Here is a 25,133-nt window from a genome sequence, read left to right as displayed (position 1 = left end):
CCATATGCATTCCATTGAAAAACACGCCAAGCTGCCAACAGCTAGACCGTTTCCAAGACAACAGTTCATGCTTTCTAATCTGTGCTCATGTGAGGAGAAAGTGTGAATAGAATAGGCCTACCTTTCCATGGAATATTCTAGAGTAGCTTTGTGGTGAAATGCCTGGCTCAGTGCTTGAACTTTTGAATTCTTTTGGTTTTAAATTAATTCCTCAGCCCTGGTCTTGGAGGGCCGCAGTGCCTGCAGGGCAGCTCACCCTAGTCCTTTAGGGCAGCAGTGCTGGCATGGCTGCTCCCCTCCCCCCCCCGGTCTTGGAGAGCTGCAGTGCCTGTGGGGGGTAATGGAAGTCATATTGCCTCCAGCTCTGGAAGTTTTGATAGGAAATTCCAGCTGGATTTTGGCCCTACAGCACCAAGTGTGTGTCAAATGCATCTTATCAAGCCGGAAGTGTCAACCCAGAAATAACTGCGTAGAGGCATCCCCCATAAAAATACCCCGCTTGGTGCTTAGTTAGATTTTACAGAATTATTTTTTTCATCAATGAGTTGAAGTTTCAGTTGAATATTTGTATTATACAGTGCTTTTCTGGACAAGTATCCTTTATCTGAAGGCTTCGGAAAGAGGGCAATGAATAGTTTGTCAAACAGATATGAGCTTGATGGCCTGATTGTGTGGAATGGCCTGTTCTTCTCTTTATATATTCTTACAGTGGTTATTTGATGTGTCTGTGGTGTTCCCGAGTAAAATATGGACAGAGAGCAATCTAATTTATGCTCTAAATGAAGATACTGTTCATAACAGGAAGTGCATTTATTTGTATGCAACATCCTTGTATTGATTTGCTTAGCAGACACTCTTACTGAAAGCAACTTACAAAGCCTTGATTTTATCAATTTATGGAGCTAGATAAATGGACCTGAAGATTAACGCACAAGTTAAGTGTCCTGCCCTGGGTCACATTTCTGGCTCAGAACGAGCAATGCTCAGGTGACACGCCCTGGTCCCTGCCCATATAAAGAGCATAACTTCACCAAAATTCACTTAAACATTGCAACATTGCAGGACAGATTTGGGACTCCTGTTGTAGGGAAATATGGAAGATTCTGAGAAGTAACTGGTGGGATGGGGGAAATGGTTGCTACTGCAGGTGTTATTTGTTTTAAATTCAGAGTCGCTATCGCTAGTGTTGTGGAGTAGCAGAAATGGGTATCAGGCATGGCAGACTTTCTGCACAAATAATAGGGATAGTAAAAATGGGACAGGCACTGGGCTAACTTACACATATAAAACAGGGAGGTGCTCCACCAGTCACTAAGTACATTGGTAACAACTAGTAGAACATGTCAAAGGTGATTGGTGGATATAATTCTGGGCACTCTTTGGGAAGTAGTACCCACTGTGCTATTTTATTGGCTGTAAAAAATGCACTCAGGGATTGGTGGAGCATAGCTCTGTTTTCTACCAGTAAGGTGATGCTATGACTGTCTTTTCCCCGTTTTATTCTCCTGATAAATAATCTGTGAGCTCTCATGTCCTCGAGGTAGCCGGCTCTCAGAGGAATGAGGAGACTTAAAATAGCTGTTAATTAAAGAGAAAGATCCTGTCTGGCCGTGACAGTGCTGGCTGAGTGGAAGGCAACGGGCATTGCTCCCTTTGGCCTGAGCATACCCCACAACCAAAATACCCCCACCCAGACTCACCACCTCCACCAAAGACTCACAACCTCCACCTCCACACAGACTCACCACCTCCACCCAGTCTCACCACCTCCATCCAGACTCACCACCTCCTCTCAGACTCACCGCCTCCACTCAGTCTCACCACCTCCACCCATGTTTACCAGCTCCAGCCAGTCTCACCACCTCCACCCACACTGACCTTCCCCAATATGACAGTTTGTAAAGGGATGTGACCAAGTACAATACTGTGAGAGTGGGCGTTATTTTTTGTAGTATAGCGCCAGAAACTTATCAACCAGAACCTCTTTTTGTAAAGTAGCAGAGAGAACAGAAGGAATGCAGGAGCTGAGTAGCTTTTTAGTTTGTAGAATCTCTGGGGCCCGTTCAGCTCACTGGCACTCATGGTATTCAGCCATTACATTGCATTGTTCTGGTGAATTATTTCAACGATTGCAGCAATGGGTTAAAAAACAAAGGCACCTCAACGGTCCAGAAACAAGGTGCAACGGTGTCATCCCATGACTCAGCAAATACCTGCCACACCTGTAAGACTGCTCTGTAAAAAGGGGTGAGCCCGGTCAAGTCCATTCCGCTCAGCAACATTAAAAACAAATGCCTATACAAGCCCATCTGACCCACCCTGTTCAAGAGGGCACAGGCAACCTCCATCCATTTGTGGTGCTTGTGATACAGCAGGGTGAAATTAATAAATGTAAAATGAACATGTGAAATTAACATGTGCAATTTGGCAATATAGTACATTGTTGTGCCAATTTCAACTTTAGCTTTTTAAATTATACTTCAGTAGCTGTGTCTTTAAATTAAGAGAGAGCTACTGGCAATACTGCATTTAATCTGAATGGGACTGACGGGCAGGGGAGGAGACATGGGTGGACAGAGAGGACAGACTGCGCCTTCTCATCATCAGATACCTGCCCAAGCAGCTCAGCTCGGCTTGGAGTCTGCGTTCACCCCGCCAGAGACAGTTTCCTCACGCGGCTCTCATGGAGAGTCAGGAGCAGGAATGACTGGAATCATTACACACAGAGATGAATAAAGCACACCTGTGTTTCAGCAAGAGATGCACCAGGTCTGTGCTTTTAGGGACGGGGCTGGAAATATTCACTTGGTGGGTTTTCAAACAAACACCATGGTGTATATGCATCATTCATGTGATGAGTTTCTGTGTGTTTTGTGTGTGTGTGTGTGTGTATGTGTATGTTTATATGAATGTGCCATAACCATATTAGCAAACAGACACTCACACCTACTAATACTCACACCTACACGCACACACACACACACCTACGCACTCACACACACGTGCGTATACTCTCTCTCCATTATACCATGGTCCACTCTAGTTGGAGGGCTCACACTCGACAGTGTGTGAGTGGGTTGCATTTACAATGGTCTCAGGCTTACTATGCAGTTTATCTCCATTCTGCCACCCTCTCCACAGCGCTGTTAGAATTATGATTATTATTTTAGAGAATGATACTCAACTAGGACCCCCTTGCTATCTGATATTCATTTGTAGAAGCAGTGTATGGCCCAAAAAATCTGTGCATTTCAACAACTCATTGAGTCAATGCAGAACATAAACTTTTCGGTCTATTTAGAGTTGGAATGATTTATGTATTTAGCAGAAATTAATGCATTTTTTTATTTTTATTTTTTTGCCATTTTCTCCCCAATTTAGTCATTATACCAATTCCCCGTGTGTATCACAGTCCTGGTCGATGCGCTATCCTGTCGGTCTGGGGAGGGTGTAGACTACCACATGCCTCCTCTGATACATGTGGAGTCGCCGGCCGCTTCTTTTCACCTGACAGCGAGGAGTTTCACTGGGAGAGCACAACGCGTGCAGAGGTTCACGCTATCTCCCCGAGATCCCCTCCCTGCTGAACAACCAACCCCAACCAACCAGTAGGAGTCCCTAATGCAACGATCAGGAATCATACCCTCACCGGCTTCCCACCCGCAAACACTGCCAATTGTGTTCGTAGGAACGTCTGACCAAGCCGGAAGTACCGCTGCCGGGGAGTGAACCCGGGTCTCTGCGGTGGTAGGCGAGTGCTTATACCTCTACACTACCCAGACGGCCCTGAAATTAATGCATTTTTGAGTCCAGAGCACAGACTCGATTTTTTATGGTGGACAGGGAGATCTTCATTCAGAGACTGAAAGAAGACTACTGAAGGCTGTTTGTGACAAACGTATGTGCTTTATTTGTTCTCGTAAGAAACTCTTTTTGTCTCTCAACTGCATTTCAATCACATCTTGCACACAAAATGGAGTGGATGCCATCTTGGCTCAGAAGGTACCCCATAGCACATTGCACCACTGCATGAAACAATGCACTTGTGGCCATCTTGGTGCAGGCCTGTGCTGATCACACTTAAACCCACTGCCCCTGGCACTCATAAGTACCTTATTTGTGAATATTAGAATATAGAGAATGCAGATTTCTGACTTCCCATTGGGGACAAACTGCAGGGATCAGTAGCTCTTACCTGAGGTGCTGGGACTGTGCTGTTCTGCTCCAGAATAGACACACACAGTCTCTCAAGATGAGTAGAAACTCTAGATTGTTTTTATAATCACTTTGTGGTATTTTTAATAAGACACAGAAGAAGCAGAAATGATTTTTCCTGGCAGAGGTGTGGTCAGATTTATTCGGTTTTTTAAAATATATTAAGGCAGAACAAGGGGAATTTCACACAGGTTTGTCTGCTGTGGTGACCCTTGACCATTGACCCTTGACCATACAAAAGAGATCAGGGAAGGCCTTTGTTCTTCATTGCATGTTAAACTTCCCATTGTGAGTGACTATGTGCTATATTTTTAGACAAAGGGTATCATTTTATAAAGCAGAGCAGTTCTCATGCTTTACAGAATGTCTGGCTTGGACACAGGAGTCCTGCAGGTTATAATTACTCAGCCATATTACGAGCTACTGTTATGGATCATTGTTAAACGCTGTTTCTCTGTGTAAAAAGAAAGGTATTTTTTCTCATAGGGAAATAGTTTAGGCTATAGCGTGGTAGTATCATGTACTGTTATTACTGCTGCAGTCAGTCTCATTTTCTGCTCATACTTTAGTGGTGTTTTCCTCTTTGACTCACGGTGCCCGAGTTACTGCACTAACAGGTGTCCTCCCTGTTCTTGCTGCTTGTCTGATATGCTTTAAATCCATCACGCCACCGTGGCCCTGCAAATGGCTCCGCATGAGCGTCTGCCCAGTGAAATAAATAATAATTACTGCGGGTTGAGAAGGTCAGTGCGGATAGTCCTCTCGGCTGCCTTCATTATTCAGAACAGCCTCCTGCATTATTTACACTCCAGTGTAAATTTTGCATCATTGCTGTTTAAAAGCAAATCTCTGCCCGTGTGAGAAAAAGAGAAAGAAAAAGGGCTCCTTGCCCAGGAGCAGCTGCAAAAAGATGAAGAACCTGGCCGCACCGTTAGAGCTGCTATAACCAATTCCAACTAATTAAATGGCAGAGGAGCGCCTGCCGCTGGGAAGCGAGACATTAATGTCGGGAGCGTGACTGAAAACAGGCGCTCCTTTAGACTGCAGCGTCGACTCCGCTCACATTCCTGGCTGGATTTGCCTCCTGTGAAGCATGATGGGATGCTTTTAGCCCCTGATGGAGGTGGGGGAGGGGGCAGATTGGACCAGGGCTTTGACCTTAGCCCTGGCTTTGTTCAAGACTGCCAGGTCATCTTTCAGGGAACATGTTACTGAATCAGCCGCAAAAAAACAATGCAAAACCGTCATGGCATCCAGGCCATAGTTAAGGACAAATGTTGATTGAATCCGGGCGTAAGGCATGCAGTTTGGCTGGTCCAAGATCAGGGCTGTTTTGTGTTGGTGCCGTACCCATAATTCTTTGTGATTTTCTGCATTCGTGCCATGTTGTGCTGGTGAGAGAGAGGGCCCAGCACTCACCCACCAGGGCCATGATGATTTCTCTCAGATGCCACGGTGCACTCCATCTTGAGTTTATTAGCGGTATATTAAAAGCGCGTGTCAGCAGGCTGGGTTGGAGCAGATGACTGTGCTGATTATTCAGGGTTATTTCACTCATCTCTCTGCCATAGGGCCTTGTGCAACAAACATTGGCAGCGCTTTGTCTGCTATTTGTGTGCTTTCGATCAGCAAGCAATGTGATTGGCTAAAGATTATGGTCTTTGGGATAAGGGAACCAATCATGTTCATCTCCTGGCTATAAGCAATAAGGTCAGCTTCTGCCTTGTGCTGCGAATCATGGACTTGTACCTGCTCTTTACAGCAGTGTATTGCAGTTGGTTCAGATCAAAGGGTCCACCATTTTCTAGCTCGTGAAGCCTAAATCCATCATCACGTCCTCTGACCTTCCTCTAACAGCAGTCCAGTGATTGTGCCCGCCTGCAAAAGTGGTTAGAGCACAGGACTCTGGACGTGAGGGCAGCAGTGAAAATGGGTAACTGTCAGCGGAAGTACTACTATGATGAGTAATATCTAGACAGCAGGGAGAAGGGGTTTGTATTAGAATGTAACATTATTTTATCTTGATTGCAGTTCAGGTAGAAGGGGTCTGATGGCAGATGCTGGTAGTCCAGCCAGGGCAGACCTCTTGTACCTCTTCTTCCTCACCTCATTTTGCTATGAGACTCTTCCTCCCTCACTTTTGAACTGTGATTCATTGGATTGGTCAATATTAAAGTTATTGTAAAGCAATGTCTAAACACCAGGGAGGCACCATTCCGCAACTTTTGGCTGAAGAACAGAAAATCTCACAAAAGTACTTGAGTCAGGAATGATGGTCAGGAACGCGTTGCCTGCCAGAATAAGAGTATCTCTCTTTCATTCTGAAGACCCAATAAAATCCTTCACAATAAGAGCATCTCTCTTTCATTCTGAAGACCTAAGCAAATCATTCACAATCAGAGCATCTCTCATTCATTCTGAAGACCTGAGCAAATCCTTCACGATAAGAGCATCTCTCTTTCATTCTGATGACCTGAGCAAATCCTTCACAATAAGAGCATCTCTCTTTCATTCTGAAGAGCTGAGCAAATCCTTCACAATAAGAGCATCTCTCTTTCATTCTGATGAGCTGAGAAAATCCTTCACAATAAGAGCATCTCTCTGTCATTCTGAAGAATTGAGCAAATCCTTCACAATAAGAGCATCTATTTCATTTTAAAGGCCTGGGTGAGTGTGAGCTTTGTGTTAGGAGAGAGAAGGAGGCTTTGCTATAATGATTAATTCACACATCTTTTTCTCCTTAAATACTGTGGGGATGCATACATGTGCATACACACATACACACACATGCACACACAAACACACATATACATACACACAAAATGAGACACATGAACACATACACACGTGCACTTGCATAAATGTACACACACACTCACACACATACACAGACACACACACAAACACACACTCACACACATGTACACACACACACGCACGCATACACACGCATACATTGTAAGAGTATTCTCTTGCTTGTGGCACTGTCAGCATCCTCTTTAAAATATTAATTCTACTCCATTGAGAACTCTGCTGTGTCGACAGATACTAATTAATCTGTCTAGAACTGCTCCCAGGCCTTTATAGCCACAAACAGACACATAGAAACACACACACACACACACACACAGTTATACACACCCTCTCTCTCACACACATACACTCATTCTTATGATGTTGATGTTCAGAGATATTCAGGTGAGGCTCACACTGCATTTATCATGTAGTGACTCCAGCTGAGAACAGTAATGTAGTAAGGAACATAGCACTACAGCATGGAGCTGTGGAATCAAACCCTCAAAAACCACAGACTCTATAGACTAACCAGATACCCAGCTCCCGTGTATCCTCCTCTTTCCTCCTACCCTCCCTTTTCTCTCTTTCTCTTCTTCTTGATCATCTGCTGTCCTCAGCCTCAGTGTCCTTCTCTGTTCGACCCTTGTGACTCCTGCCTCCTCCATGTCCTACACCTGTGTGTTTGGTTTGGAGGGAGGCTTAGAGGGACTGTGTGCCTATCTACATGTATTGTGAAATGTCCTTGTTCATGCTTTTTTCTGTTTGTATGCCTTGAATTTGAGTTTTTACACTCTTATATTTTTTTCTTGAATGTCTCCTCTAATTTTCTCACTTTCAGTCGTTCTTTCTGTCTCCTTTCTTTTATGACCTTCTTCTCTCTTTTATATTTCTCTGTCTTACTGTATCTGTCAGATAGACCTTTTGTCAAGACAAACATACATTATTAATGAGAACATAAAATATGAAGCCTGGACCTCCATATTTGTTTTTAAAATGAGTGTTTATTGTGTTTGTAATATTACTGTTTAAAATGACAAAAACAATTTATGACAGCTAATGTTGTCAATTACTGAATTCACCACACTAGAAGGAAAGAATTTAATCTCCAGATGGAAATGAGATAAATCTGGTGCTTTACACTGGCACTAATGTATAAGTATTCATTATTATGCTCCCTCCCTGTCAGCTATTATGCCCTAAATAATAAATATATATAATTGTGAATCGAGTCAAAATGAAAGACAAACATTGGTTGAATCCTGAAAATGACTGGTGCCCCCAGGCAGATGTGTGGTTTGGGGGTTCCTGATTGGCTGTGGAAGTTTTCCTCTGCGCTGCTTTGGAGAAACACACGTTCCTGTTTTCATTGTCAGGCTGCTCAGGCACAGCAGAGGGATTGGACTGAGGATTTGTGCATTTTCAAAAAGCAATTAACAAAGTGGAATACAATTAATATTTCAATGCCAGCTCTCTGTCAGAACAGGTGGGACTCTCTTACGGTCTCAGAGTTTCAGTGTGTGGAACAGGTTATAAGATAATGCAGCAGAGGCAGAGACCTTAGGCTTGATGCAGTGCTGGATATTCAGTGGACTGAGGGTAAATGACAAGCCCCCATGTGCTGAATGTCCTGTTCTCATCATGGAACATGAACTATTTCCTGTGCTCTTAGTTCTGAGGGTAAGGTTGAGTCCATTCGAGGCCTCTTGCTGGTGCCCATGTCAGTACAGCCTGTCCTCTTTGGGCAGCCAGGTCTGAATGTGACATCTGGACCCCGTGGGCAGGCTGCGCTCACACAGTCTGGAGCAGCGGCCTGCTGCCCAGTTCAGACGCTGGTAACCCGGTGAAGTCAGCTAACTGTAATCAACTGCTCTGACTGATTAAGTTCAGAGTAACTACAATGACCAGCAGAACCTGTGCCTCTCCAGGACCAGAGTTGCAGTCCGCTGATCTATAGCACAGTTTATTATGCCGTAGTGTAGCACAGTATAGCACAGTGCAGCACTGCATAGCATAGCATATGATAGCATAGCCCAATACAGTATAGAATAGCATAGCACAGTATTATCACAGACTAGTGCTATTTTAGTTTTCCATGTTGTTGCTTGTGTGAATGTGTTTCAGTAGAATCTGTCCAATTTTACTTTTGCTGTGTTTTAACTAGGCTGATTCTAATAGACTTTGATTGCGCAGTTCACTGAGGGTAAGTTCTGGAATCAGCTCTTGGCAATTCTGGGCCTTAATGTGACCAGAGTTTAAGGGGGGTGCTTCTGTTTTTAGGTGTTTTTCAAAATGCCGCTGCCACCTTTTAATTGGATTATTAAGGCTTTACTGTGTCATTTTGTCCAGCAAACAACACACATTTACTGCCTCATTTGTAGTTTACTGTCTCATTTGTAGAAGGGAATTCATTGTGCAGGGTTTCCTGAGGCTGTTTGTCCCATTAAAACCTGACTCTGCACTTCTGGCATGTAAAGCTCTTTGTTCTGTGACAGATTAAAATGTCCGCGGCCTGGTAAGACATGCGGTGCAGTCTGTCAGGCGTCTGGCTCCTAAGCCCCCCTCGTAGATGGGGGTTCATGCCAAATCCATTGCCAAATTTTAAAAGAAAAGGCATGGAATCTCTCTCTCCCTCTCCCTCTCTCTCTCTTCCATTGAATGCCATGAATGAATTAATGGAACAGGTGGATCAATAATAATGCAGTTTCACATAAATGCTACTATGACTGCAGCTATAATAATTTACCAGATATCGGAGAAAGGAGAAAGACAAAAAAAAAATCAATTACAATAATTATAGCTGAAATAAATTTTAAAAACCATTGTTGTAGAGACCTGAGTTTGTTAAGGTGTAAGAGATGTGGAGTCACTGCCTGGCCTTCGCGCAGTGCCGTTTCCTCCTAGGAGGGCGGGGAATGTAGGTGGTGCTACAGAGCAGGGGATTGTGAGTAGAATTGCAGAGTAAGGGACTCTGGGTCAATCTGCAGACCAGGAAATTGCTATTACAAAGTTTTGAAATGAGTATTATGGGTAGATCTGCACAGAAGGCAACTGGGGATAGAGTTGCAGAGCAGGGCAATGTGGGTAGTGTTGCAGCACAGGGTATTGTGGGTGGAGTTGTAGAGCAGTGTGATTTTGGGGAGTGTATTGGGCTGGCCTGTTTCTCCATACTAGGCTAAGTGTGCTTGGGTACTTACACAGTTCGGTGACATAATGTGATGTGGAACGTAAATGTGCTTGGTATAGAAGTATGTATTACATGCCCAAGTGTGCAGGGATTTTAAAAACAATTGGGACATACTTTTTGTTCTGTGCTTCCTATTAAAAATAATTTATTGTAGTCACACTGCTATTAATAGCTTGTAATAGCTGTGCAAAGCTCGATGTGGGCTTGCTAACTGCAGACAAATTAACAGAGCTCGCTAACCTCATGTACACATTAACAATACCATTGTGATGCTATGATATGAATGAAATATAAAGATACATTTGCATCTTTGCAAAACATTTTTCTTACATTGATATTTATTTGATGGCATATTCCTCCAGTAAACGCACAAGCCGGCAACCTTGTGACTGGCGTCAACAATAAATGTCACCAGCTTGGTGCATTGTGGGTCTGTGTGCTTGGCCAAATACTACTCCAGAGCAGTCTTAGCGCAAGTCCGGAGAAAGTGCCCATCAAGGACACTGCGCTTTTGATTATTTGGGAAATGGCACACACTTGGGCTCTTATGCTGAAGATATGAAAGCGTACACCAAGTGCCCAAGCGTGCAGGTGTGATGGAGTGTGCATGTTGGGACAGCCTGTATATCTCCCACCTTCCTGTTGCACTGTCACTGGGTGATGAAGAGCGGTTGGGTCTCAGCCTCTCACAGACTGCGGCGTGAGCAGGCTGCTGACGCTGCTCGCGCGTGCCAGACGAGCCGCCATCTCTTGGCTCTGCTTTCCGAGTCTCGCTTTGCCGGCTCCTTGTTCTTTATGTCACCGTGTCGCGGTCAGACCCCACGGACTGCTCTCCCTGTTGAGGGTCTGATCTGAGGCGGAACAGGTGGAGGGCGGTCATGCAGCTTCTGTTTGTCGCGGGCGTCCGGCTGTGTTGTGATCGTTTGGGTGATGTCCTGTGATAAGGCGGGGCTGTCCTGGGTCTGCACGATGGGACTGTGACTCAGGCTCAGCTCGGCCTTGCTGGACCTTACAGTGACTCTAGAGATGACTGTCTTTTGTAGGTTTTAAAATGCCGTTGCCTTTTTCTGCATGTTTAGTAGTCATTGTTGTTGCCCTAAATCATCCCTGCTGGCTTGTTCGGGGGTTTACAAGCATGTTTCAGTTTCTGAGTGTTTTTCACCTTGCTGCTGTCTGGGGTGACTGGATCGCTCACACATCTTAATGTTTTTGATGTTTAATTAGCTTTTTGGAATATTTTTTTTTTGTTGAATTTGTACTCCTGTGTATTTTCATTGATGTATATCACCCACTCTCTCTTTGTCTGTTTCTCTCTCACCCACTCTCGCTCTCTCTCTCTCTCCCTCTCGCGAATGGTCCCCTAAACAAAGACTTGGCTTATGCTATAGTGGAAGAGATGGGTTGTGTTGGATTGTCTTTCCATTTTATCACAGCTTCTCATTTGCAGTGATGCCTTTTTCTGCTATTTATGTCTTATGTCTTGTTACTCTGATGCTGGTTTTGCTGTATGAGGAGAAAGCAGAGGTCTGGCTCCACTGTGATAGCACCTTTCTCTCTTGCTTCCTCCCAGATACCTGATCTCCAGGAGCAGACCGTGTGCGGGTGTGTGTGAGTGTGTGTGTGTGTGAGTACGCGCGTGCATGCGGGCGTCTGAGTGTGCGCACATGTGTGAGTGAGTGAGTGAGTGAGTGAGCGTGAGCTTACGCGTGTGAGCGCATGTGTGGGCACGCGTGTGTGTGAGAGTGCGAGTGCGTGTTTGGGCTCTTCCACATGGCCTCCATGCAGGACGGGCTGAACCTCAGTGCGCCCCCGTATGGAAAGGTCCTGGTGCTGGGGGCCATCGCTGCTGCCTCCGCCTTTGTCGTCACCATCCTCATCGTTCTGCTATGTGTGGGCTGCCAGAGGTATGCTATACAATGCTATCATGTAATATGCTATTCTAAACCATGCTGTGCTAACTTATGCTATATTCTGTTGTGCTATACAGTACTGCACTATGCTATACAATGCTGTGCTATACTGTACAATACTATGCTATACTATTCCGTGCTGTACCGAGTTATACTATGCTATACTGCACTATATTGTGCTACACTGTACTACGCTATAGTGTACTGTACTGTGCTCTGTTACTGTATACTTCACTTTGCTGTGCTGTGCAATACAGAGATAGACTACTATTCTATAACACATAATAATGCTATACAGATCATAATAAGCAGCCGGATATATAGAATAATCAGCTATTCTATGCTGTATGCTGTCTAGTATGCACACTAGCACACACACACACACACCCACACAAGCACATATACTCTTAATAATCTGACAGGAGTTAAACAGATTTTATAACAGGCAGGCAATGTTGCAGTGTGAAGTTGGCTTGTTACCGAGGTTGCAGGTTTATGTAGCAGATGTGGCACTGCCTTTCTTGCAAGATACTAAACCTGAACTCCTTCAATAAAATAGAGTGAATCTATGGATACCAATAAATACAACGCGTGTGAAACCATCTGGATACAATCTTGTGATGAGCGCATAAATAGTCATTATAATCTTACTGGTGCATTGGATAATTACCAATGAGGTTATCTCAGTTATGTTGCGCATCTTTGTGACAAACGGTGGGAATGTTACCGGGGTTGCAGATTCTGTAGTCCCAGCACACGCACACCCCCTCCCACACATTTCTGCGCATTATCTCCAGGGATACGGAGGTCACGCCCATTAGTAACAACATCTCAGTACTAATTACGTTTCACGTTTTAGCCGTTTGAAGCAGTGGCCCTACAACATCTGTCTCCAATTATTTGTTGTGATTGGAGATTAGTCCACAGCGCTCTCTCTCGTGCTCTTTTTCTCTCACACGCTATATCCCTCATCGTCTCTCCTCTTTTTCCGTCCTTTCATTCTTTCTCTGTTTCTCTCCATCTTTCTGCCTACCTCTCGCCCGTTCTCTCATTCCCTCTTTGCGGAGGGAGAAAGGGATGAATTTTAATGCCGTGTGTTGTCAGAACAGATAAGATGTCTTCTGTGCGGTGCTGAGCGTGCTCGTTATCGGCTGCTCCTTCCTCTGTCGAGAGGGGGATTTTCCACCAGACAAAAGAAAAAAGGGGGACACGTTCCTTTTTTTCTTTTTTTCTTTTTTTTTTTTTACAAATAAACAGCCGTGATCCAATCAGACTTTTTTGCTTGGCCTTGTTGCTAGGGGTACAGGAGGCAGATTTCCTGCCACCCTTCGGCTCCGCATTCTCCTGCTGCCTGGGAAGCCGTTTTGCTCGTGCTGCTAATGCTTGTCCGATGCCATTTCTCTGCTCCGCTTACCGCGCACAAAGCGTCCGTTTGTCTGACCGAATAAAAAACAACATGACCAGAAAGGTTGTTTTCTTTCCTGACAAAAAAACGAAATTCCTTGAAATTTCTAGAAAAACTGCAGTGGCGTGCAGGGCACATGCTACTATGATCATAATAATATGAAACAAAATTTAAACAACGTATTAGTCCTCCCAGAAAACTAGATAAACAATCCATATAAAAACTCTCATCTCTCTCTCTCTGTCTCTCTCTCTCTCTCTCCCTCTCTCTCTCTCTCTTTCTCTCTCTCTCTCTCTCCCTCTCTCTCTCCCTCTCTCTCTCTCTCTCTCTCCCTCTCTCTCCCTCTCCCACCCTTTCTCAGCCAGTGCTTGATTGGAAATAGACCATGATATTCTCTGGTCCTGTGCTGGTCTTATCACCGCAGAGCAGGTTGCTAGGATTTTAGTGTGTCCAGTAAATTTGTGAACAGTAGGGCTTTAGTGTGAGTAGTAGTAGAAAGAGAGAGAGAGCCAGAGAAAGCGATTTCAATAAATGGGACAAACATCCAATTGAAAGCTCCACCTAACTCAACTTTCACCTTGGCTCTTAGAGGAACAGAGAAACATGCATGCAAACTGCTGGCTGGAGGTGAATGGGCTCTAATTACTCCTCTCCAACTCTCCATCTCTTCCTTTCTCCATCTCTCCTACTGTCCATCTCTCTCTCTCTCTTTCTGTCCAGCTCTGTCCCTTACGCTTCTAAGTGTTTGTCCTTCTGTATTTGCAGGAAGGGGAAGTCCCACAATTCCCCATCAGAAGGGACCAAACACAGGCTCATGGACATGGTGCGTAACACTGCCACCCTGTGTATTAAGTGTACATCTGTGTGCGTGTGTGTGTATATGTGTATGTGTGTGTGTATATGTACAGTATATGTGTATGTGTGTGTGTGTGTGAGATATACTCAGACTCTTCTCTCTCTGTGTAGAGTATACTCAGACAGTCCAAACTGCGTTCCATCAGTAAATCGGACACAAAGCTGCATGAGATGAATCGGCTCAACTGCAACGGCAAGAGTGAGTCCAGCGGTTTCCCCTCTCACCTGTGTCTCCTCCTGTTTCTCCTTCTGTCCCTCTCACCTGTGTCTCCTCCTGTTTCTCCTTCTGTCCCTCTCACCTGTGTCTCCTCCTGTTTCTCCTTCTGTCCCTCTCACCTGTGTCTCCTCCTGTTTCTCCTTCTGTCCCTCTCACCTGTGTCTCCTCCTGTTTCTCCTTCTGTCCCTCTCACCTGTGTCTCCTCCTGACCCTCTCACTTGTGTCTCCTCCTGTTCCTTTCTCTCCTCCTGTCCCTCTCACCTGTCTCTCCTCCTGTCCCTCTCACCTGTCTCTCCTCCTGATGATAGGGACTGGAGTTATCACAGAGACCCCGGTCATTTCAACCTACAGTAACAGTACAGTACAGTACTACTTCTGATAGCTCAGAGATGATCCATCTGGCCCTGATAGTTTGTGCGGTTTTTAGTATTGGTCTTTCTTTGTATTGTGAAACGCACAATCAAATCGATTTGATTTGACTTTGGTTAATGCTTTTTCATCTTCTGTTATTACATTACATTACATTGCCCAGTTATCATCTGGGCAGCGATGGTAGAGTAGTCAGGGGACTGGGAGGTTAACTCAGCGATTGCAGGCTTCATTCGCAGGTGTGGCGATGTTGTTTTATCTTTGAGCAAAGCTACTTTATCTGAATCACTTCAGCATTATATCCAGAACCTTTTTAAAATGTTCTAATATGTATGTTGTGTGAGTTGCTTTAGATAAGATTGTTTGCTGAAATCATTGAGCGTAATCCTTTCTTTAATCTTTAATTACCCGTTTTCCGGCGTTTTCCACGCAGAGGCTTCTAAGAACCGTCCGGCCAGCATGGACCTGCTGCTGCTGCCGAGCCGGCGCTCCAACTCGGACCTGCGGGGCCAGCAGTCGCGGCAGCTGCCCCAGATCCCCACCACGCCCGGCGACCGGGACCACACCTACTCCGAGGTGGGCGGCCGGGGCTCCCCGCCCCGCTGCCAGGACGACGCCCTGTACGAGATGGTGGGGGGCCGGGCGGGGGAGACGGACACGCCCGCCCCCCCGGCCCCCGCCAACACGCCCGCCCCCCCCAGCCCGCCGCCGGGCGAGGCGAAGGCCGGCGGCAACGGCCTGCCGGGCGGGAACGGGGTCCCCCTCCCGGACCCCGGCCTGGGCCCCCAGGACCCCGTCACCGCCGAGTACGCCTGCATCCGCAAGGTCAGGAAGGTGGACAAGATCCCCAGGGCGGGGGCGGAGCCGGCCGAGCCAGACCCCCTTAACGCCCCGCCCCCGCCACACCCCCTCAGCCAGAAGATCCCCAGGAAGCACGTGGAGCCCTTCCACCTCCACTCCTTCCCCAAGGTACACGCTGCCCCCAGTGGCGGGAAGACCAAAAGCATTGCTTTAATGATGATAATAATAATCACCATCACCGTCTTCATATTTATTATTACCGTTATGTGAATTCATCATCACTCACAACAATCATAAGATCATAGTGTCCTCTACAGCAGACAAAAAACAGTGCAGCCTCACCTCCTCAGGCGGCTCGGGTCATCGCTGCGTCTGCACGCTCTGATGCAAGGCCTTTCTTCAGGGCGCTCGCTGTCGAGACGCGCGAAAGGCAGCGAGCACGCGCTCGAACCGCTGGAATAAACGGTCTGGAGTCTTCTGGTTGTGGCTTTTCCTGAAGGGAAAAGCCTACTTTATGTCCCGGGACAGGAAGAGTCCTGTCTTTGAGTACTAACATTCACTCACGTTCACCACTTTTGCGAAGATGGTGAACACTTAATCGCTGAGTATCCTGGGGTCCAGGGACATGCAGCCATCTTTAACGAAAGCGACTCGGGGGTCTTCTGTAAACCCCCCCCCCCCAGACCATTTTGTTTCTATCTCTGTAATGCACAAGCAGCCTTTACAAAAATACTTCTACTAATAAGCATCTCATCGAAATCCCTAGTGTAATGATCTCAACATAGACATGCTTCTGTGTAGCTGTGTGTTAAGCAGCCAGTGCACTGCAGCCTGTTGTGTGTAGGGTGAAGCTGTCAGCAGTGAACCCTTTTACTGAGCTGGGGGGGGGGGTCCTCAGTCACAGGGCGGGGTCTTCATGGGCCGCTGAATACATTGGGGACCTCCCACCCTGCTTGGGCTTTATGAACAAATATTCATTATTTGTATAAAGGGAAGGAGATGATCTGGCAGCATCTTTGTTATTTGTCATTCAAGAGATGGGATGCCTTCACAGTCACGCGGGTGATGCAACAGCCTGAAACTGTCCGATTTCCTGCTTAGCGCGGAGAGGAGAAGAAAGCAGCACACGGCGTGTATATGGAAGCGCTTTGTCTAAAATCAGCGTATTCTCTGAGAGACGGGTTAAAATACAGTTTGAATTGTATCAAAACACACGAGGCAGGATAACCGTATCTTGGCTGAAACCTAACGGTTGCCAGTCAAACAGAAAAGTGTAGAAGCATCCCGTGCGCATCCTGAATGTATGGCAATTTTCAGATATTGGTTTTAGAATGCATCCAGAAAGTGTTATTCTGCCTTACCAGTATAGTACATACTACAGTACTTTGCATATTTACAGCAGTTGCATATTTATCCACGGATGTCTATAAGTCTATAAATGTCACTGTGCTGACGTGAATGAAGTCGTAGGCCTACTTCATTCCGTGTGGCCCTTTTTCTTTCAAATCTGTATGCAGCACGCTGAAGCTTTTTTTCATATAGAAGAATAGATGCACCACTGGTCCTCTTTCCCTATGACCGCAGTGTGTCTAAATAATCACCGGAGGGCAGTAAGTCACCACTGCATTTTATTTGTATTTCAGTAAAACAGGGTTGCCCTACTCTGATCCTGGAGATATATCATCCTGTAGGCTTTAATTTCAACCCCAATTTGACACTCTTGATTTTACTAATTACTTGATCTCAAGCTGTTGAATGATGTGTGTTTTGTTAGAGTTGAAATGAAAGCCTACAGGATGGTAGATCTGCAGGAACAGGGTTGGGCAGTCCGGCAGTGGAACGTCCAAATCTAGGAAACTCCTTGCATACTGTACTAAAGATTAATAATGATGAAAGGCTTGCAGTGGCAGGCTTATGTGCACCTGTGTATGTGCGTTTGTTTTACCTGCACTTAGCACTGTCAGGTACGTGTGCAGTCTGGTGCCCCGTTTTACACACCATGTACAATATACACTATAAAACACTACAGGCCTTACAAGAAATGGAATTTACCATTATTTTTGGGCTCAACATTGCTGCAAAGGCGTCGACTTAGCCAATTTTGAAATATGCCATAATATTCAGTTTTTTATTAGAAATGATAATGTTGTCTCTGAAAAGAAGGGTACTGTAGATATAATAACAATAATTGCATAGTATTGCAATGTGCATTCTTCATATGATGTTCATAAAGATATGAATAAACATCCTGTACAGCTGGATAATGAAGCATATGCAGCATACACATAATGAGACATCACATACATTTAACATAGATACACACACACACACACACCCGTTCATATATATATATATATAATACACACAGATTAATTCTATACATAGGGATGTACCATACTGGCCTTGGGCTCCCTGTTTTTATCAACACATAGCAAAGTCCATTTATGTTTAGCGCTGACTTCTGGAAGGCAAAATCTTTCCACAAATATTTGAACATGAAATACTCCTCAGCCAATCGTGGGAAATTATTTGTCTTTTATTTTCCTAGCACATTATTCTTAGCTAAGGTAAGCTGACTGGCTGAACTGTGGTAGTGCTGCAGAGCTGCACACTGATTTACAGTCTGCTGCTTTAACCATGATAAACACTAAACATTCATTATTTTCATTTCATAATTCTAATGTTTTCCAAGCAGCATCTCTTTAATTAGTCATATTAAACGTGTGAGTGTGAGAGTTTGTGTGTATGTGTATGTGTGTGAGAGAGAGAGAGAGTGTGTGTGAGTGCTTATGTGCGTGTGTTTGTGTATGTGTGTGAGAGTGTGAGTGTGTGTGTATGAGAGAGAGAGCGTGTGTGAGTGCATGTTGTGTGTGTATGTGAGAGAGAGAGTGTGTGTGAGTGCGTGTTGTGTGCGTGTGTTTGTGTGAGTGTGAGAGTGTGTGTGTGTTTGTGAGAGCGAGAGCATTTGTGAATGCGTGTTGTGTGTGTATGTGTGAGAGAGAGAGAGCGTGTGTGCGCATGTTCTAATTGTTGCTGCACTCTGCAGGAGGCTGTTTTCATGGGTAATGGAGAGCAGTACATATGGAAACCCCCGGAAGATGATGACTTGGCCATGTTCCCGCCCAAACACATGGGCCCCCAAGAGGTAGAGGCTGGAACACAGACACAGGTCAGTTTTACAGGTGTTTTACAAGCACGACTCCTAAATTGAAGTCATGTTAAATGTGTGTGTGTGTGTGCATGGTGTGGGGGGTGGAGGTTTTCACTCACATCCTCATTATGTAGGATCCAGCCCCATTACTGTGTCTCCCCCCTCTGTAGGTTGTGGGGCTGGTGTGCACTGCTACTCAATGGCTCCATCTGTTGGGCTCACTGCGTATCATCAGAAAGTGGGAGGGAAGATAGGAATTGAGCAAAACATATTAAAATACAATATATTTATCATATGTTGAGCGCTGTTAATCTAAGAGTAAGAACAATTCCCCTTTTCACTGAAAACAAACATTTGCAAGATGAGGGTAGCCTTATTGGACAAGGCGGAATCTCAATAGGGTGGATGAGGAGAAAAACTCCACCCCTCCTGATCCCTTCACTGTAAAACACTTTGGGTATTGCGGCTCTGTTGTCATCGCAGATACCGACACATTAATGACCGTTTTACCGAGACTTGATTTATCGAGACTATTTACAAAATCAAATAAATTCAAAGCCCTCATTCGCAGTTTTGCAGTAGCAGACGCCCATAAAAAGGGTCAGAAACAATATGGGATGCTCATGTCCAGATTACAAGGCACAAAGAGATGAATACGGAGCAGCCAGGCACAAGCAGCGAGGGAATCATAAGAAAAAGAAAATTTACAGATCCGGAAATATAGGCGATGGTTAACAAGGTACAGCTTCACAACGGTGAGTTATAGCACAGGAATACACCACCAGCGGAGAGGATAAATCTGGCCCTGTGAGATCAATGAGTTCTATAAGAATGCAGTACAACGCTCCAGCATTCATTCCAATTTAAATGGAAATGTAGCTGCAGTAGCTGCTTTGATCCTGCAGAGTTGTGCTGTGTGTATACCTCTGGCCAGGTTATTTTAATTGCACAGGAATGGTTTAAGCAAAGTTTTAAAAACTATGTGTGTTTATATATATATATATATATAGTCAGACTTCTAATGGGGGGTTATTTATAAAAAGTTCTGTAATTTCTACATGGTGAAACCACACGTGAATTGCTTTATTACAAATATGAAATTGTGGAGTATGGAGCCAAATCAAGAAAAAATATGTCTTTGCCCCAAACATTATGCAGATTACTGTGTGTATAATATATAATGTATGTTTCTATACATATACAGTACTGTGCAAAAGTCTTAGGCACCTGTAAAAAAATGCTGTACAGCTAAGATTCTTTCGAAAATAATGAAATGAAAGGTTATAAATATCAAACAAATAATATAAAGAGCAGTAAATACAAAGTTAAATCAATGTTTGGTGTGACCACCCTTCGCCTTTAAAACTACATCAATTCTCTTAGGTACGCTTTCTGGCAGTTTTATGAGAAAATCGGCTGGTAGGTTGTTCCAAGCATTTTGGAGAATTTGCCACAATTCTTCTGCAGATTTTGGCTGTTTCGCTTGCTTCTGGCTCTCCAGGTAATCCCAGAGACTCTTGATCAAGTTTTTATCTGAAAAGCAGTCTATTACTTAAAATATTACTTAATTTAACAAAATACAAAAATGTATCTGTAAAATTTCATTGTTTGGAAATCTCAAGTTTGCTCTTTTCTACTGACACACTAATGCAGAAACCAAAAAATAAACATCTAAGACCAAATATATACTATATATTATATTTAAAAATCTAGGGTGCCTAAGACTTTTGCACAGTACTATATATATATATATATATATATATTTGAGGTATGAAAATGCTGAGGAAAACATCATAGATGTCACTGGAGACTCGCGCTTTGACCGCCAATTTCACACTTCGTATTCACACCTAAGCTCAGATGATGATAGCTTAGATTCTGTAATAATTTCATTAATAGATATTAGGTGAAAGTGGTACTGTTTATTCCATTGCTGGTAGGAGTGAGGAAAAATTTATACTGTATATTTTTGTACTGTATAGGCGACATTTCATCATTCATCTAACATTTGTTTGGATTCGAAAGGGTATTTTATGTTTCCGATATATTACATTAATGACAGTCAGGCGTGAAAGTGACTTAAAAAAGATTATATATCCTTTTACATGCCATCCAATATCTGCTGAATATTTCCCTGAAGCAATTAAAGTACCTTGCAGATACTGTAGTTACAATGGGAGTTCCCACCTTGGAATCAGACTTACCACTTCTCAGTTACAAGCCCAGATTTCTAACCTTCATTATATACTGGCACACTAAAATGGGCATATATTGAATTTCAGTATATTATGTTTTCCAGAGGTCAATATATTAGTCCTGGGCATTTGCCACTGCTTCTTAATGTTTGCCACATAATCCATCTTTGTTTAAACACACTTTTTATTCTCTTCCCTCGCAGGTTTCTGACATGTACTCCAAAGTGTGTAAACCGGGCAAGAAGAAACGGGCAGTGCCGGGGTCACCCCCTGCAGGCAGAGACAACAACGGGCACAGGACCCTGGCACGGGGGTGTGGGGGTGGGGCGGAGCGAGAGGCTGGGGGCGGGGGCGGGGCAGGGTTCAGCGTGGTGGTGAAGCCTCAGTCCTGGTCTACCGGTGCCCAGCAGGAGGGGGGAAGGTGCGCGGAGGACCACTGCTACGAGTCCATCCCTGGGGAGAAGGCGTGGCCGCCGGGGGAGCCAAGCTCCTCCCAGGAGGCTGAGATGGCGGGCTGGAAGAGGGAGCGGCCACCGCCCCCGCCCAACGCCGCCGCCACTCTGAGGCCCAGGAAGAAGAAGGAGAAGCCCCCGCCCCCGCAGCCGCAGAAGTCCCTGCCCAACAAGGCCCTGGCGCCCGAGAACTTGTATGAGAGCATCGGCGACCTGAAGCACGGCGTGGCCAGCTCCAGCACCACCACCATCTTCACCTTCAACGATGGCATGGAGATGTACGTCACGGGCCTGTAGCGCTGGCCCCACCTCCGGCCACATTCCTGCCCTCTGCCCCGCCCTTGGTCCTCCCCTCGCTCTGACCCGCACCCCTGTCCCTCCATCCCTGACCACGCCCCGGGCCCATGTCCCTCCCCCTGACCATACCTCTGCCCTGCCCCTAGAGTGTAGCTCAAACTCTTCTCACACTGTACATCCTGTTGATAAATATGCGCTCCCCCCCCCCCATTGTAATTAAAAAATAAAAGAACAAAATAAGGAAGGAAAAAAACAGACTCGCTTGATTCCGCTCTTTGGTGTCGGCAGTCCCGCTCTTTGCCAAGTCCTGACTGGTCGACTTTGCTGCCCGTTTTCCCCTTGGTGGAAGCTGATGCCCGTTTACGTGCACTCCTGGCATTCTGGGAGCTTACACTGTGGTTTGCCGTTTGCCAGGTCTACCTGCCACCTGTGCTCGTACTTGTGCAGGTGATCAGAACAGGTGCTCACCTGAATGGGTCCTGCTCTCCTGGCCTCTTGTCCTCCTGCAGGGCAGACGGAACAGGTCTGGTCTGCCCCAGTTCACAGCAGAGGCCCCCAGGCCCCCACAGGGCTTAAAAGAAAATGGCTCTCACTGATGAACATGAGTCTGGGAAAGAGTTCTGATTGGAGGGGGGCAGGGCTACTGGGCTGGAAGCTTCTGATTGCAGGAACCCTGTGTATATGTGTGTGTGTGTGTGCGTGTGTATGAGGCTACACTCCAGGGGAACAACCGCCTCATCGACTTCAACAGTCTCTGCAGTCATATGCATGTACACACACACACACACACACACACACACACACACACAGACACACACACACACACACACGCACAGACACATGCATACTCACACAGAGACATTCATATACATACATGCACGCACATTTTACCCTTCCGAATCCAGTCTGTCAATACACACACAGGCCTTGGGATATTCCGGAGTTTTCCACAGCCCTGGGTCTGCCAGGACTCCCTTCTAGTGTCGAGGCCCAGGCCTCAGTGGCAACCACTATCACAGCACACAGCGAACGGAGCAGCTGACACAACAACAGATGAGGAAGAGGTTGCAGGAACACTGCAACAAAAAAACAAAAAAAACACTTTCACCATGTACAGAGAGGAACAATGACTGAGATGATGATAACAACTGTAAGGCAGGAATCCTAATTTTCGAAAAGGCTGAAGAGGAAAAGCAGAAAGAATCAGCTCAGGGACTGAGAGGAACGGCTGTTTCAGGAGTCTTGGATACAGCACAGACACGGCAAACTTCCTGAGAGACTGAAACACTGAAGGTTTCCTTTGCAGTTTTAAAATCAAACGTGCCACTTTATTCAGTCACAAATGCACTGTCTACATTTTCTATCTGCTCTTGTTATGTTTGTTTTGTTTGGGGGGTTTTGTTGTTTTTTTGTTTATAAATGTAGTAACTACTGGGAGCTAAACGTGACAGAAAGGGTCAATCACTGTCACGTGTAAGTGTTTTATTTAGTCGTTGCCGTGGAAGCAGTCTGCCTGCCTTGAACATGCATGCCTTGGATATTTCCGTCGTGGTACCCAAGAATGGTTTCTTTGCTGCTGTTGTTGTTGTCATTGTAGTTGTTGTTGTTGTTTTTAAATGTTTTTGTTTTGTATTTTTACGTGTGTTTATTTTTTGCAGTCAGAGAGCACAATGTCATTGTCAATTCAGGATTAATTATTTGCTTGGCAATAGGGACTAATGCAATTCTGCATGGGCTTAGTCCATCTAGGTAACTGCACAACTGCCAGCAAAAGTTGACTTGGATTGGAGGAACCACCAATGACAGGTGACCGGATTGGATGAACAGTTAATAAAAGCTGACTGGAGTGGACAGCACTGGTTGCATTAAAGCACACTGCAGTAGGAGAAGCACTCCAGATTATGGCCCCTTACCCCTCCTACACCATCCCACTGATTCTGGTGGTGAGGACAGGGCTGCGCTCTGGAGGGTTGGAGCATAAGGACAGGGCAAAGCACAAAAACACGATGCTGTCAATCATGACTTTGATTGACATAACTACCACTGATCCCAGAGCTTTATGTTTAGCCTGTCCAATCAGCTGAAAATAAACTGAAACAGGGAATCAGATATTAAATGAAGCAGATTAATGAATCAGATGTTAGCTGAGCAGAGCCAGCGAATGAGACGTTAGCTGAAGCTGAGTCAGTGAATCTGACATTAACTGAATCAGAGTCAATGAATCGGACAGTAGCTGCAGCAGGGTAAGCGAGAATAGTCATAGCTTCAGCTGAGACAGATTACGCTCGAGTGGCTGAAGCTGAAAGAGGAACATCATGACTGCACTGAGTCTTCCACCAGCTCCCACCTGGTTAGATGACAGCTTCACAAGAAGGACAACTTCCGGTCTGACTCAAGCTAACAAATGAGATTTTACTATTCTTCAGATACTGAACAAGGACTGAAATATAATATGACAAAATGAGACCAAATATATTTAACAGAAATCTATGATTTTAGCACGCGTTATGCTTACGTATCAATGCAAAGTGCATATGTATGTTATAATATACAACAATATCCTTGATGTTTTTTGAGAGTCAAAAGATCTCTATTAATTTTGGTTTGTGTTTGGAATGACTATCTGGTGAAAAATTACAAATGGTGAACTCTGATCATGTGCTTTTTTAATTTAAGCTATCATTATACTTCAGAGCAACAGTTTAAAGAGCCCAACTGAATTTAATGTGGCAGCTATGTTGTATGTTTGCTAAGATAACAGGGTTGTGTTTAATCAAGCGGTGTAATTAAGTGCTAATGTGAAAAAAGATTGTAATGTTTTTATATTTAAATTATTCATAAAAATGTCAAAGTCAAGTTTATACTTTTGTAATAAAGAAGCACCTTGAAAAGATCAGTTGTTTTCACTTGAACAGCTGTAGAATTTTTATTTTTATTTTTATAAGGACTGCTTTATCAGGAGGAGAGCTGCTAGGTGATTTAATGGCTTTATCCAAGACAAGGGTGCCTCCTGCACATCTGGGCATTTCATTCAGCAAAAAGCTGAAGTTAAATGTAATACACAACTCTTTAAAACATTATACATGTACACTTGTAGATATCCTGCCATACGTTAGGCTAACTGGGGGAGTATAGGACAATGAAAAAGTAAAATGACTTGCAGTGGGTACCACTGTTGCCTCACAGCAAGAAGGTCCTTGGTTCAAATCCCGGCTGGAGCTTTGCTGTGTGGGTTTCCTCCGGGTACTCCGGTTTCCTCCCACAGTCCAAAGCAGGTAAGGTTAAT

At 44.9% G+C, this 25,133-nt stretch overlaps 1 protein-coding gene across 3 annotated transcripts in view; it reads left to right on the top strand.

The window, feature by feature from the left end:
- The window catches only part of LOC118210696 (basic salivary proline-rich protein 1-like), a 34,429-nt gene extending 9,959 nt beyond the window's left edge, over positions 1 to 24,470 (top strand). For 2 of the 3 annotated variants that reach the window (XM_035387082.1, XM_035387081.1), the window contains exons 2-7: positions 11,766 to 12,099; positions 14,276 to 14,333; positions 14,477 to 14,564; positions 15,385 to 15,920; positions 18,799 to 18,921; positions 21,302 to 24,470. In XM_035387082.1, coding sequence (XP_035242973.1) covers positions 11,966 to 12,099; positions 14,276 to 14,333; positions 14,477 to 14,564; positions 15,385 to 15,920; positions 18,799 to 18,921; positions 21,302 to 21,847 — 1,485 coding nt within the window. In that variant the 5' untranslated portion in view covers positions 11,766 to 11,965 and the 3' untranslated portion in view covers positions 21,848 to 24,470. Of the gene's footprint in view, positions 1 to 10,923; positions 11,235 to 11,765; positions 12,100 to 14,275; positions 14,334 to 14,476; positions 14,565 to 15,384; positions 15,921 to 18,798; positions 18,922 to 21,301 lie in introns of those variants that run through there. The other variant, XM_035387083.1, reaches the window with a different exon arrangement.
- The last annotated feature ends 663 nt before the right edge of the window (positions 24,471 to 25,133 follow it).

This window comes from Anguilla anguilla, chromosome 13 (assembly GCF_013347855.1).
Source record: "Anguilla anguilla isolate fAngAng1 chromosome 13, fAngAng1.pri, whole genome shotgun sequence".
NCBI classification, from domain to species: Eukaryota; Metazoa; Chordata; class Actinopteri; order Anguilliformes; family Anguillidae; genus Anguilla; species Anguilla anguilla.
The sequence above is the reverse complement of the archived record's forward strand: the minus strand, read 5'-3'. Positions and strand labels throughout refer to the sequence as shown.